This window comes from Erythrolamprus reginae, chromosome 13 (genome assembly GCF_031021105.1).
Source record: "Erythrolamprus reginae isolate rEryReg1 chromosome 13, rEryReg1.hap1, whole genome shotgun sequence".
Classification (NCBI taxonomy): domain Eukaryota; kingdom Metazoa; phylum Chordata; class Lepidosauria; order Squamata; family Dipsadidae; genus Erythrolamprus; species Erythrolamprus reginae.
In genome coordinates this window covers 11,385,682-11,400,951 of record NC_091962.1, presented here as the reverse complement: position 1 = coordinate 11,400,951, position 15,270 = coordinate 11,385,682, and the positions used below count along the sequence as shown (strand labels likewise).

The window sequence follows — 15,270 nt, the reverse complement described above, 5'->3', positions numbered from 1 at the left end:
AAACTTCAAAAATGGGGTTTTTTGGAAGGGCAGGGAGGCTCTAATTCACCCCCCCCCCCCCACTTGCTGCAACCACCCACTTTGATCTCCCCCGGAGTTCCTTTCACACGTGACGCCCAACCCAGCTGAACCCTCGCCGCTGAAAACCCTCTTTTCTGCATCGCGCTTTTCTCATTAGTCGGGCCCTGCTGTCCGTCTGGGCTTTTGGCCCAATCGGGACTGCCCTTCAGATCCCGCCTCTTTCGAACTTTTCCTCGCCGCTCCTCCCCTTTGGAAGATCTGGGAAAAAAAAAAAAGGACGGCCTCCCATTGGCCGAGCGAGAAACTATCCCGGCCTTTCCCTTTCCCGGCCGACACGCCCTTTTCGAACGCCGGACTGAAGAAGCCGATTGGCCGGCGCGACGCTGGTTTCCTTCCTCCGGTCTGGGCCACGCCCTTTGGAACGTCCGGACGCTTTCCGAGCTGAGCCGAGTTTGGGGTCGGCGGTGAGTCGGGGGTTTCCCGCAGAGCGGCAGGTGGGAGGGGGGGGGACGGGACCAGGTGTTTTCCCCCCTTTTCCGTCTGGGGGCCCTAAGAGAGCCTTAAATTCTTAAATTACCCCCCGCCCGTGGGTTTGGACTGGAGTGGATCCCAAGTCCCCATGCTCCGCAGCCACAAAGGATGGTCTCGGTAGTCCTGGTCCAATAAGTCCAAGGGATTGGTTTGGTGGTCTCTCAAGACCTTTGAAGCAAGACCTAGGCGGGGGAGAGAACCCCCTTCCTTCCAAAGGCGTATCTGCTTATTGTGCTGGACTACAAAGTCCATCATCCCCGGGGGGGGAGGAAGAGAAGAGTAACAGCCAGATTTATCTCCATCGACTGACCTCCTTTATCATTTGGAGAAAGACCCTAGGGCTGGGAGGGGGGGCCTCTCCATTTCAAAGAATTATGCCTCCCCGTGTGCTGGAGTACAAAACCCATCATTCCCGGGGGAGGAAGAGAAGAGTAGTAGCCAGAGCTATCTCCACCAGCTGGCCTCCTTTACCATTTGGAGAAAGATCCTAGGCTGGGGGGGGGGGGGGCTCTCCCATTTCAAAGAATTGCCTATCCTGGTGTGCTGGACACACAAAGCCCATCATCCCCAGAGGGTGTGGAGGAAGAGAAGAGTAATAGCTGGACTATCTCTACGACTTACCTTCTTTATCATTTGGAGAAAGATCCTAGGCTGGGGACACTCTCCATTCCAAAGAGTTGCGTCTCCTGGTGTGCTGGACTACAAAGCCCATCATCCACAGGGGGGAGGAGGTGGGGAATGTTGTAGCCAAAACTCACTCCTAGAGTGAGCTCGTATTTTGCAGGGATGAGGAGCTGAAAGCCCCTTTTGCTGCCTTTAGATGTGGGTTTTCTTCCTGCCGAGGGTTGTGGAACTCAAGGCCACTGGGTTTATTTTAGGTGGGGATCTAAACTTGAGGATTGTGGTGGGTGGGTTTGTTTATGGCGACAAACTGCATAATTTGGGAAGCTGTTTTTTGTGGGGGGGGTTCTATCCCTGTTTGTCTCACTGAGTTTGCAATTCAAATGTGAATAAAACCAGGAATAAATTTAATTTCATTAATCTAATTTAATTCATTTGACTTCCATGCCGCCCAATACTGTAGGGCATCTTACAACAATATAAAATACAATAATAAAAAAAGGCAACGATTAATATTAACAGTAAATGTTAATACTAAACATTACAATAAAACCCCATTGCAAAATCCAATTTTAATTTCTTTCTCTTTTGGAAATAGAGGATTTTTCACATTTTATTTTTAGGTTTTTTTCTTTCTCTGTCGTGGCTTAGGAAAAACAGCCCCAGGATACAAAATGAGAGATGATAATTTTCCAAGAGAACAGAACATTATTTATATTAATCCCTGGGGGTTCTTACTGCACAGTTAGTTTGGGTGTAATGTGCAGCCTAGAAATGGAACTACAATTCCCAGTATTCCTTTCCCTAAGTTCAAAGTCTACCTGCAGAACAGACTTGGTTGTTGCTGGTAGTTTAACGGCCCATGATTAACTCAGGATTGGCCTGTCCTTGAATCAAGGGTTATCATTGTTTGTTTCATAGGAGGAAAGGAAGGGGGTAACTGATAATTAAATTAATTTTCCACTTATTAGAAAATTCCCCCTTTTTCAATTATTTCTCCTTAAGTTTGCAAAGGTGGCGCTCTGAATAATCCAAATTTAAGGAATTTTTCAAGATCTGGCTTCTCAAAAGCGAGTTATAAACTCAACATTGATTTATTTCTATTTATTATATATATAAAATGTATTGACCTCGCATCTTTACCATAGGAATAACCCGTAAGTGGTTTACAATTTAATCGAAGTTAACCCTGCTGTTCTGTTCGGGTCTGTGAGACCCGAAATCAAAGTTTGAGACCTTGTAAAAAATTTTCCCTGCATATCTGAAGCTTGAAATTTCATGGCTTTGCATCATTTCAGGGGTTCTCTCTATGAGAATTTTTTTTGGGGGGGTGGGGGCCTTCTTTCTTGCTGAAAAAAAAAATAGTCCCTAGAGTTCTGTTCCGGGGTCACCCTGACCCGGACCGAAAATTTGAAGAGCGTATGTGTGGTCAATTTGAAAACTTTTTTCACTTGGAAAGTAGTTTGAACATTTCTGCAAACAATGATACGAAAATTGAACTGAAAAAAGATTATGCATATTGGTTTATTTTGATCATAAAAAGGAGACCCCCCTCTTTATTTGTGAATTTTTTTTCAATGATAGATAGTGTTTAGCTTGCAAAATGCCTTCAATTTACTAACGTTGGTGTGGGATTGGGTAGTTTGAACATTTCTGAACATAAGAAAAATATAAATGAACTGAAAGAAATGATGCTTATTGGTTTTTTACAATCAGAAATAAGGCTCCCCTCCCCCCCCGCTGCTTGCAACCATTTTCACTTTAAAACATAACAATTTAAAAATCCAACGTTAAAATCAAATGATTGGCAGTGTTTTAACTGGTACATATATATAGTAAAATTTGATTTTGATTTTTAGCCAGCAAATTTTTTTATCATTTATATAATTACATTTATATAAAGGTGTGTATATTTAATTATAAATGATAAAAGCTATAGCAATGAACTGCCTTTAAAACAAGTTGCTTCTAGGTTGGCTGGCTAAGATTGTGGGGTGAAAAGGCCATTAGAATTGCTTTAAAATAAAATGTTAAAAAAAAAAATCAAAATGAAAATGGAGAAGTAAGTCTCTTAGAAACCAAATCCAAAAATAATCTGGCGTGCTTCCAGATGTTGAATTACAAATTTCATCCTGTTAATCCCGCTATTCTAGCAACTTGGAATTTAAGCGGGAAAGGATGCTTAATTAAGATACATTGCCTTGACCTATGGAGGCTCTTTTAAAAACCCGGACTGCTTGTAGCAAGCAAAGCGGCCCTTTTAAGAGCCTTATCTGCCTTGTTCTTTTGCAAAACAAAACGAATCTCAGTTTTTTTAAAAACCTAAGGGGGAAGTGACTTTAAAACGTCGGTTAAATTTAGTTCCCGCAATTTGGCAAAAAATCTCACTTAAGTTTTGTTCGTTTCTTTTCCCCCTTTCCCGCTCCTGGCTGGCAATCTTATCTTTGGCGGCAAATGAAACAACACTGAATCGAAATGTACTTTTATTTTTATTTTTTAAAAAAAGGCTTCTCGGATCCCAGACTGTTGGCCACTTTCCCAGAAACTCTGCTGACCATCTTTAAAAATCTTGCGTTTTGTTTTTCTCTCTGTTTGACCTTGGGTGTCAATCAGGAGAGGGTCGCAAATGGGGTTAGGGGGGGGGTTTAACCGTTGCTTCCCCCCCCCCTGCTTGGAAATTACTGGGAATTAACCGTCATGGGCTCAGTCATGTGTCGGCGTTTCCACTCCAAGTTCCTGGCTCATGTATTTTTAAAAAAAATAAAAAATAAAAAAATTATTAAAGGATAGTCCTGTAGCTTCGGTCACTAAATGAATGGTCGTAGATTGGGGAGCTATCAGGATTGTCAAATGTTCAGATGGGGGGGGGGGCGACAAATGATTCAGGAAGGAATGCGTGATATTCCAGGAATGGAATATATCAGATAGTTTGGCATTTATTTGGGCAAAATTTGCTTGAATTTGTGCTTTTTCCCCCCCTTATTGGTATCTATAGAACATAGAAGTCTGACAGCAGAAAAAGACCTCCTGGTCCATCTAGTCTGCCCTTATACTGTTTCCTGTATTTTTATCTTAGGATGGATCTATGTTTTATGCCCCAGGGCATGTTTAAATTCAGTGACTGTGGATTTTAGCAACCACGTCTGCTGGAAGTTTTGTTCCAAGGATCTACTACTCTTTCAGTAAAATAATATTTTCTCATGTTGCTTTTGATCTTTTCCCCCAAATAATTTTCAGATTGTGTCCCCTTGTTCTTGTGTTCACTTTCCTATTAAAAACACTTCCCTCCTAAAAGTTATTACCCCTTTGACATATTTAAATGTTTCGATCCTGTCCCCCCCTTTCCCTTCTGTCCTCCAGACTCTACAGACTGAGTCCATGAAGTCTTTCCTGATACGTTTTATGCTTAAGACCTTCCACCATTCTTGTAGCCCCGTTCAATTTTATCTATATCTTTTTGTAGGTGAGGTCTCCAGAGCTGGACACAGTATTATTCCAAATGGGGTCTCGCCAGCGCTCTATATAAGGGGATCACAATCTCCCTCTTCCTGCTTGTGATACCTCTAGCTATGCAGCCAAGCATCCTACTTGCTTTTCCTACTGCCCGACCCACACTGCTCACCCATAGGAAAAGCAAGTAGGGAGCAAGTATCAGATACTTTTAACCTTAAATCATTTTATCTATTAACCTGATACACATCCGAGCAACTTTTGATCGTTGGCAAATAAAACCCAGCCCATTAATTTGCATAATGATAAATTAATAACGGCGGCCTGAATTCATTTTTCAGGATCCAGCGAACTTCTACGTAGTCAGCAAATGAAAGAGTGAACTTCAATCTGCCTGTTTATGAACTTACATCTTTATTTTTTTATTATTTCAGGATGGTGGTTTTGTTCTTGGAGTGGCTCATAACGCTTTCCTTCCCCAAATATTTTTATTTTATTTTACATATTTGGATTTCTAAGCCGACCTACTCCAGTGGAATTATAATTATATAATTTATATAATTTATATAATATATATAATATATATAATATATATAATATATAATTATGGAATTATATAATTCCAGTGAATTATAATTATAATTATGGAATTATACAAATTAAATAAATAAATAAATAAATAAATAAAATCAACACAAAATACAAAAAAGTTATGAAACCCAAGGATAAAACTTAAATCTGAAACCCCAGATGCTTAAAACCATTTCAACCATTTCAACCAAATCCATCCCAATCCTAATCAATTATTTCAACCAAATTCATCCCAATCATAATAAATTAATTTTAATAAATTAATAGCCGTGTGGATTCACAAATTGTGAATCCGTGCCCACAATGACTGAAGGGTGAGTTTTTGTGACCATTGGTGATTCAAAATCTCGGTGGTTTTTATTTTTATTTTTTTGAAAAGTTGGTCGTAACTTGGAACGGGCGCTAAGCGAGGACTGTCGTAAAATGATCCCTGTTTCTTTCCCCCCCTCTAAGGTGGCTTCTTGGTGTGACGGTTGAAACCAGCTGGGTATGGACGGGACACCACGGACTTAAATTGAGTGCGACGTTTTGCTTGTGGCGTCCGTTTGGCAATTTTTGCAAAATCCCGTTCAAATTGAAGAGTGTGCAGATTGGCGCAAGTTCGAGATGGCTGAATCGTGGGAATCGGACGCCAAGGTGGTGTGGAACCCGTACGAGACCATCTCCCACTCCGTGCAGGGCCTGGAGTTGAAAGCTGGGGTCTTTGGTGCTACTGCTGTTGGTGACTCTGCTTTGTGCCTTCGTCCCGCTTTGGCTGTTCCGGAGACCCGGGTCTGCCCTCAACAGTGGAGCTTTGGTACGTGGGTTGAGGGGTTGGGGGGGGGTTTGCTGGGCCTGGGGGGGGTCCGATCCGCGAGTGATTGAATCGGGATTGAATTGGAAACTGAACATGAATCAGATTCCGAATTGATTCAGAACTGAATCTGAATTGAATCAGAACCTAATCTGAATTGAATCTGCATTGAAACAATCTGAATTGAATAAGAATTAGAATTGAATCTGAATTAGAACTAAATCTGAATTGAATCAGAACCTAATCTGAATTGAGTCAGAATTGAATCAAAATTGGAACTGATCTGAATTGAATCAGAATCAGAATTGAACCTGAATAAGAATCAGGATTGAATCGGAATTAGAACGAATCTGAATTGAATCAGAATTAAATCAGAATCAGAATTGAATCAAAATTAGAATTGAATCTGAATTGAATCTGAATAAGAATCTGAATTGAATCAAAATTGGAATTGAATCTGAATTGAATCAGAATCAGAATTGAATTAGAATTGGAATTGAATCTGAATTGAATCTGAATAAGAGTCAGAATTGAATCAAAATTGGGAATTGAATCTGAATTGAATCAGAATCAGAACTGAATCAAAATTGGAATTGAATCAGAAATTGAATCAGTGTTGCTTCAAAGTCTGAACTAAATCCAAATTGAATCAGAACTGAATTGGGAGTAGAATCGGAATTTAAACAGAATCAGAACTTTTTTTTCAAAAAAGAAAACTTTTATTTTGAGTCGATTCCAAGAAGGGAGCTAGTGGGAGGCTGCCTATCCCCCACAGTTGGCATCTGAAAAGGCCAGTGGTGAGTTACTTATTTGCTTTTATTTCAAAATCATGCGTAAGTTTACCCATTTGACCCATTTAATCTTCCCCGTGGCCTTGGGGAGAAAGCAGCCATAGATAGGAGGATATTGTTTGCAGTTTTCAGAAACTCCTGATTTTAAGAAGAGTGTTTTTAAAAAATGATGCATCACAAATTACACAGGCTCTGCTAAAATTTTGGGCTGGATATTGACTGATCGAAACTTAGTTTTCAGCCAGTCTCTCCATCTACCCAAATAATTAAAAAAATAAAAGAAAACCCCGGGAAGTTAAATATTTATTGGAAATTCCTGATCTTGAGAAAAAAGGGCCAGCAAAAACATGGAGAGAGAGGGCGGCTGTGTGTTTTTAAACATAAATAATGTTTTTCTTTTTTTTTCTTGTGGGAGAGGGGAAAAAATGAAGGGAACTCACGTTTGAGAAAAAAGAGGCAAAGAAGGAGAAAATAAAGCTTTTTTAAAAAAAGAGATGTGAAAAATTGCGGAAAACAAACCAGATGCTGTTGAAATCCCCCTCCTCTCCCGTTAAATGTTAAATATTTGGCCTTGGATAGAATCCAATCTAGATTCCGGATCTGGATGTATTTTCAGCATCGTTCTCTCATATCCCCGGCTTTTTTGTTTTAAAAAATAAAAATGTCCTTGCCTCCCCCCCCCCCCAAAAAAGTTATTTAGCAGTTTGAATGCTTGGCTGCATAGCTAGAGGTATCACAAGCAGGATGAGGGAGATTGTGACCCCGCTGTGTAGAGCGCTGGTGAGACCACGTTTTGAATAATACTGTGTCCAGTTCTGGAGACCTCATCTATAAAAAGATATCAAGGGGTCCAAAGACGGGCTGCAAAAATGGTGGAAGGTCTTAAGCATAAAACGTATCAGGAAAGACTTCATGGACTCAATCTGTATAGTCTGGAGGACAGAAGGAAAAGGGGGGGACACGATCGAAACATTTAAATATGTGAAAGGGTTCAATAAGATTGAGGAGGGAAGTGTTTTTAATAGGAAAGTGAACACAAGAACAAGGGCACACAATCTGAAGTTAGGATAGAAAATACAATAGCATGCAGAATACAGAATAGAAAATATTGTAGAATAGGGTAGAATATTAAAGTACAAACTATTACATAGAATTGAAAACAACATAGAAAATATGAAAGAACAGAGAACAAAATTGAGGAGACTAGAGAAAGTCCCCTTTTTAAAACTCCCCCTCTTCTCAGCCTCAAAATGGGTGAGCAGTGTGGTCGGGCAGTAGGAAAAGCAAGTAGGATGCTTGGCTGCATAGCTAGAGGTATAACAAGCAGGAAGAGGGAGATTGTGATCCCCTTATATAGAGCGCTGGTGAGACCACATTTGGAATACTGTGTTCAGTTCCGGAGACCTCACCTACAAAAAGATATTGACAAAATTGAACGGGTCCAAAGACGGGCTACAAGAATGGTGGAAGGTCTTAAGCATAAAACGTATCAGGAAAGACTTCATGAACTCCATCTGTAGAGTCTGGAGGACAGAAGGGAAAGGGGGGGACATGATCGAAACATTTAAATATGTGAAAGGGTTAAATAAGGTTCAGGAGGGAAGTGTTTTTAATAGGAAAGTGAACACAAGAACACGGGGACACAATCTAAAGTTAGTTGGGGGAAAGATCAAAAGCAACGTGAGAAAATATTATTTTACTGAAAGAGTAGTAGATGCTTGGAAGAAACTTTCCAGCAGACGTGGTTGGTCAATCCACAGGAACTGAATGTAAACATGCCTGGGATAAACATAGATCCATCCTAAGATAAAATACAGGAAATAATATAAGGGCAGACTAGATGGACCAGGAGGTCTTTTTCTGCCGTCAATCTTCTATAATAATAATAATAATAATAATAATAATAATAATAATAATAACAACAACAACAACAACAACAATAATAATAATAATAATTTATTGGATTTGTATGCCGCCCCTCTCCGCAGACTCTATGTTTCTATGAAGGAGGATGGCGCTGCTTGGAAGCTCCACGCCAAAACGGCGGTCCTCCCGGTTAACGCAACTGATGTTTTAAATTCTACGGAGTCTACGGAGAGGGGCGGCATACAAATCTAATAAATGAATGAATGAATGAATGGATAAATAAATTAATATTCCTCCCCTCTCTGTCCACCATTTTCTTCCAACAGCCCCTCAAAGGAAAACCCTCAGTCTGGTGAGCTGTTTTGCCGGCGGTGTATTCCTGGGGACCTGCCTTCTCGATCTGCTTCCCAATTATCTAGCCAGCATTAACGAAGCCCTGGATGACTTGCGAGTTACGGTGAGCGAGGCGACGGAAACAAGCCACAATTGCAAAGCCCAAGTTCTAGGTTTCCATTCCCCGCTCGGAAAGGAAAGAAAGACCGCATGTTTTTGGTTTTAAGAGGGTGTCGGTGTCGCGTTTTGGGCTCGCGGGAATACTGCAAATCCGCAAAACACATTGCTCAAAAAACACTTAAACAACACAATATAACTCCAAGTAAATCAAACTTATGTGAAATTAAAACTGTCCACTTAGGAAGCAACACTGATTGACCGTCAATTTCACCTGCTGTTGTGCACGTTCAAGTTTGTACAGAACAAAGTATTCAAGGAGAATATTTCATTCATTCAGATCTAAGATGGGTTATTTGAGGGTTCCCTTTATTTTTTTTTGAGCAGTATAGTACGTAGCTTCTATGATAGACTGCCTCTCCACATGGAGGTTCTCTTTTAGGCGTTCCTGAGCGGTTAAGGGAGGGGTCTTGCTGGGCTTCCGAGCGCTCCCGTCGACCGTTGCGATTTTTAAATCGTTGGCTTGCTTTTCTTTTTTCCGTGCGAGATTAGTCGTCTGCCAAAACGCTTCGAGATATTCGGGGATGCGATCTAGCTCAGGGGTTGGCAAACCACGGCTCGCGAGCTGCAGGCGGCTCTTTGGCCCCTCCCTGCAGAAGACGAGTTTCCGACACTGCGCGTCTGTTGCCATTTTGGATTTGGTGGGGAAGGGTTTTGGGGAAATTTTTTTGGTGGCGGGGGGTTCCACTCCGTCCTCCACGTGGTGCGGGAGGAAGCGAAACGCCAGCGAGGTAAGTCGGACCCTGCCAGCCAAAGTCTCGCGAAGGCTGCGGAGGGATGTGGGTGGAAGAGGGCAACCTGGATAGAAGCTTTCCAGCCATCAGCTCCTGAAATTTGCGGGGGATGGCGGGAGGGATGGAAGGCCACGCCCACACAGATTTTGTGACTCCCGGTGTTTTCTTTTCTGTGCGGAATGGGGACAAATGGCTCTTGGAGTGTTTAATAATAATAATAATAATAATTTATAATAATTTATAATAATTTATAATAACTTATAATAACTTATAATAATTTATAATTATAATAATTTATTGGATTTGTATGCCGCCCCTCTCCGTAGACTCGGGGCAGGCATTAAATTTGCTGACCCCTGGTTTAGCTGGAGAAAAAAAAGGGATGGACGTCAGAATTTGGAACGACGGAGTGCTCAAATTGATGTCTTTTCTGTCTCTTTCTCTCTTCCCCGAACAGCTTCGTTTCCCTTTGCAGGAGTTCATCCTGGCCATGGGCTTTTTCATCGTACTGGTGTTGGAGCAGATTGTGCTGACTTACAAAGATCCGACGGGATCCCTGGAAGAGAGCGAAGCGCTCCTGAACTCCGCTTCCCAACGGCGTTCCTCCCTGCAGCCGGAGGGGTCCCAGCGGCCCCTGGCTCGCGACGGCCCGCCTGGCGAGCGCACCCACGTCCACGTGGACTTCAACGCCCACTCGGCCATCCGCTTGGTGGCGCTGTTCCTGGCGCTGTCGCTGCACTCCGTCTTCGAAGGGCTGGCGGTGGGGCTGCAGGAACAGGGCGCCCAGGCCTTGGAGATCTGCCTGGCGCTCCTGATCCACAAGGGCGCCATCGCCTTCAGCCTGAGCCTCAAACTCTTGCAGGGGCGGCTGCGCCCGCGGGTTGTGGCCATCTGCCTGGTTTTATTCTCCGTCATGTCGCCGCTCGGCATCGGGCTCGGGGGTGGGTCTGACCGAGGCCCCCCTGGCCGCTCTGTCCCACCTCTCCCACGGCGTCCTGGAAGGCTTAGCGACGGGAACCTTCTTCTACGTCACGTTTTTGGAGATTCTGCCCCACGAACTCGGCTCTTCCGAGCAACGGATCCTGAAGGTCATCATTCTCCTGCTTGGGTTCACTCTGGTCACCAGCGTCGTCTTTGTGAGGTTTTGAGCGGGGGTGGCGGGTGCGGGGCAGGGGGGGAGAAAAAACCCCGGAGTCCTCCCAGATGCCGCGAGTGGGAAGCCACCTCCGCTACGCTGCCAACACCTCCTTATGGAGTTTTGCCAAATCTTTTTCCTCAGTGTGCCGTTTTCCGTTGCCAAAAAAACGACTCCCGTCCTATTCTTGCTAATCTCCGTCTCGCGGATCGGCCAAGCCCCCCCCTTTTGAAAAACCAAACTCCGTCAATCTCCGGGCCATCCACCAAACCTGCAAAATCCATCCCAGAGGAACGAAACGGAAGATTGCCGCGCGACGGAATCTCCACTACGCTCCGTTGAAACGCGGAATATATTTTCCCGCTAGGGGTAGTTTTGGAGGTCTGCGGTTGGAATTAGGACTTCGATTTCATGGGAAAGGGGATCGTTTTAATCTATTTTAATCAATCTGGTTTAATCAATTGGATTTGGGGGGAGGGGGGAAGTGGAGAGATATTTTTGGTGCCAATAGCTTTGGAGCGCGAAAACCATAGTGCCTTCGATTTTTCTCCAGTGCCTTAAAAGTTGGACGGACGTGGGAAATTAGCAAATTAAGCCAGGTTTTGTACCCGGGGGGGGGGGGGGGGGAGGTGGTTAATTTTTTAAAATTTCCTTGCATTGCTATTTCCATCATTCCCAGCTTGCTAAGGGAGAAAATTGGGGCTGTTTTTGTTTTTTTAAATTTTTATTCAATTTTAAAAATAAACTGAAAAAACAAGGGTATCACACATAAGTTTTATTTTTTAATATATAGATAGATAGGTAGGTAGGTTTGCGAATTCTGCAGCTTTCCCAGTTTGCAATGGGGTGGGTGGGGGGTTGGGAAACAGCGCGCGCGGCGTGTTCGGGCGGGTTGTGAGGGGAGACGACAACTCTTCGCAAAAGGGGAATAAAAGTTGTGCGTTCGCGCGGGAATTGAACCGACCAGCTGGAACTTAGGTTAGAGCAATCCAATAAAGGCATTTTTAAATTTTTTTTTTTTCAGTACACCCTGTTTGGTTCCTGTGCTGTTTTTATTCCTGTTGGGATTGTGGGTGGGTGGATTGGGGTTTTTTTTCCCAGTGCTTTAAGCTGGAGATCTGGGATCAAATGGGAATCGTATAAGCGATCTCTTTGTGGTTCGAACACAAGCGTGGTTGTGTCGGGGAGTCCTTGGATAGGGGCGGCATACAAATCTATTATTATCATTATTGCCATTATTATTATTATTATTATTATTATTATTATTATTATTATTATTACTACTACTACTACTACTACTGACGGGAAATGGGTTGCTTCCAGACCTCAAGTTTCTAGTTCTTAGGAGGAAAATAAGTATATGTATGTGTGTTTATATACATTTATATACATATTTGTTTCTTTGATTGATTTCTATGCCACCCAATTCTGCAAGGGCTCTGGGCAGATTACAACAATAAAAAACAGTTTAAAAATAATTTTAAAACCCTAACAAAATCCATACATATCTCTTAATGTCTCCCATGGCCGGATCTAAACGGTATCTTACATATGTGATACATATACGATACATATACACATACATTATAATCTTTATATTACTCCTAAGGACTAGAAACATTTTATATTATATATATATTATATATATATATATATTATATATATGTCAATGTTTTTTTGCTGAATTTGAAAATTAAGGGAGACTAGGATAGATCTATTTCGGCCTTATTTTGGCCTCATCAGCTAGCCATACCCACTGGGACTTCAACCTGCAACTTGTAAGGCAGAGAATTATCCTCTAGGCTACAGTATCCAATCCCTTCAGCTGCGAATATAATATAATTCACACACACTCCGTTTCCCTAAAAAATAAGTCCTCCCCTGAAAATAAGGCCAATATAATAGAGTCTTATTTTCGGGGAAACACAGTGTGTATGTATAAATGTGTGTGTTTGTGTGTGTGTATTCCCCCTGTAAGTGATATAATAGCTGTGGTTATTACCTAGCATCCAATCCCCAAAGGTTTTCATCGGATGAATTAAAAATTGAGAATTGACTTCGCTCGATGGCCCTCGTCTGCTCTAAATCTTAATTAATGCGGGGTTCAATTTACTGTGCTCTGATTGGCATTTTGTGTGTGTTTGTGTGTGTGTTTTGCCTAGTTCCAGCTTTTAAATTGAAGTGTTGAATTTATGCCGCCTTTAATTTTTCACGTTTTCCCCCCACTCCTTAAAAAAAAAAAAAATCCACGCACGCCACGCAAACAAATCCTTACTACTTCTTTTTAATGCTGCAGGATTTAATTGCGCTTCTGTTAAGCCTGCTGAGTTGTTTTTTTAAAATGTTATTTTAATGATGCCTTGTTTCATTTGCAAAAATCTAGCCTAGACAAGGCAGTAGCTTCGGGCTACAAAAAAAACCCCAAGAGCTCCTACGTCAATTAATTAAAGTTTATTAGATTTATATAGAGCAGTTCCTTTGAAGGAAGGCTATAAACTTTTGTGTTTGTGTAAGGTTTTAACTTCCTTTCTGTTACCGGCAATCCTTGACTTACGAGCGTTTTTGGGGAGAATCGCCTCCAAATGGTCCTTAAGTAAATCAGGCTTACCCCATTAATTTTGCTTGTGGGAATGTGACAAAACTATGATCCCACGACCCTGGGACTCTGGAACCATCGTGTAAACACACATTTGATTGTCAAATGCCCAAATTTTGATCCTGCGATGGTGGGAAAGGTCACAAGTGTTGTAAATGCGAGGAGCTGTTGTAAATCACATTTTTTTACCCCAGACTTCACTTACTAAATGAACAAGTTGCAAGTTGGGGACTAGCTGTAAAAAGTTGGTGTTCCATCCAAACTTTTTGCATCCGTTAATAAGGTGACGGATGGGTTGAGGTTCTTAAAAAAACTCAACTGCAGCCCAAACTTTGTTAAAAACGAAAAGCAGAGCAAGCCACGTTTGCTGCCAGTTTTTGTTTTAAAAAATATATATTTTAAGGCAGTGTTAAGTGTTTGTGTAAATATTTTTGTAGATTTTCACGATTATTATTATTATTATTATTATTATTATTATTTATTAGATTTGTATGCCGCCCCTCTCCAAAGACTTGGGGCGGCTAACAACAATATAAAAAGACAATGTAAACAAATCTAATATTAAAAACAATCTAAAAAACCCCAATTTAAAAAACCACTCATACATACAAGCATACCATGTATAAATTCTATAAGCCTAGGGGGAAGAGAAATTTCAATTCCCCCATGCCTGATGACAGAGGTGGGTTTTAAGGAGCTTGCGAAAGGCAAGGAGAGTGGGGGCAACTCTGATATCTGGGGGGAGCTGGTTCCAGAGGGTCGGGGCCGCCACAGAGAAGGCTCTTCTCCTGGGTCCTGCCAAACGACATTGCTTAGTATGTATGTATGTAGTAGGTTGTTCTGAGTTCGTGTTTTACCCCGTACAAAAGCCATAGACACTCAAAATATTAAACGGGGTAAAACACGAACTCAGAACAACCTACATATATATATGTGTGTGTGTGTGTGTGTGTGTATGTATATACACACACACACATATATGCATATATATATATATATATATATATGTCACATGTTTAAGCTGAATTTGAAAATTAAGGGAGACTAGGATAGATATATATATATATATATATATATATATATATGTCACATGTTTAAGCTGAATTTGAAAATTAAGGGAGACTAGGATAGATCTATTTCGGCCTTATTTTGGCCTCATCAGCTAGCCATACCCACTGGGACTTGAACCTGCAACCTTTGCCTTGTAAGGCAGAGAATTAACCTCTAGGCTACAGTATCCAATCCCTTCATATACACACACCTTTCTTTCTTTCTTTCTTTCTTTCTTTCTTTCTTTCTTTCTTTCTTTCTTTCTTTCTTTCCCCTCTCCAAGGACTTGGGGCGGCTCACAACATATCAAAAACAATATACAGTATACATATCTGAAAATCCCATTAATACAGCTAAAATACTACAATATAAAAGAGGGAATGAAAAACAAAACACAAAAGGAGAATTAAGAAGAGTGAGAAATGGCATGGAGGTTGTAGGTCTCCAGGATAAGGTAGGTAGGTAGGTGGATGGATTAGGTTAACAGAAGGGACCTTGTGGTGTCATCTAGTCCAACCCTCTACACCAGGCAAAGTTGGCTCTTCTATGACAAATGGACATAATTGGCTCAGGAATTCTGG

The 15,270-nt window shown here is 41.6% G+C and overlaps 1 protein-coding gene across 1 annotated transcript; it reads left to right on the top strand.

Annotated features, from left to right (window-relative positions):
* Window positions 1-364: 364 nt before the first annotated feature.
* On the top strand, window positions 365-12,069 carry SLC39A1 (solute carrier family 39 member 1). The gene is made up of 4 exons (XM_070766430.1): window positions 365-485; window positions 5,668-6,010; window positions 8,991-9,121; window positions 10,366-12,069. The coding sequence occupies exons 2-4, from the start codon at window positions 5,821-5,823 to the stop codon at window positions 11,383-11,385; spliced, it is 1,341 nt and encodes a 446-aa protein (XP_070622531.1). The 5' UTR covers window positions 365-485; window positions 5,668-5,820; the 3' UTR covers window positions 11,386-12,069.
* Window positions 12,070-15,270: the final 3,201 nt, after the last annotated feature.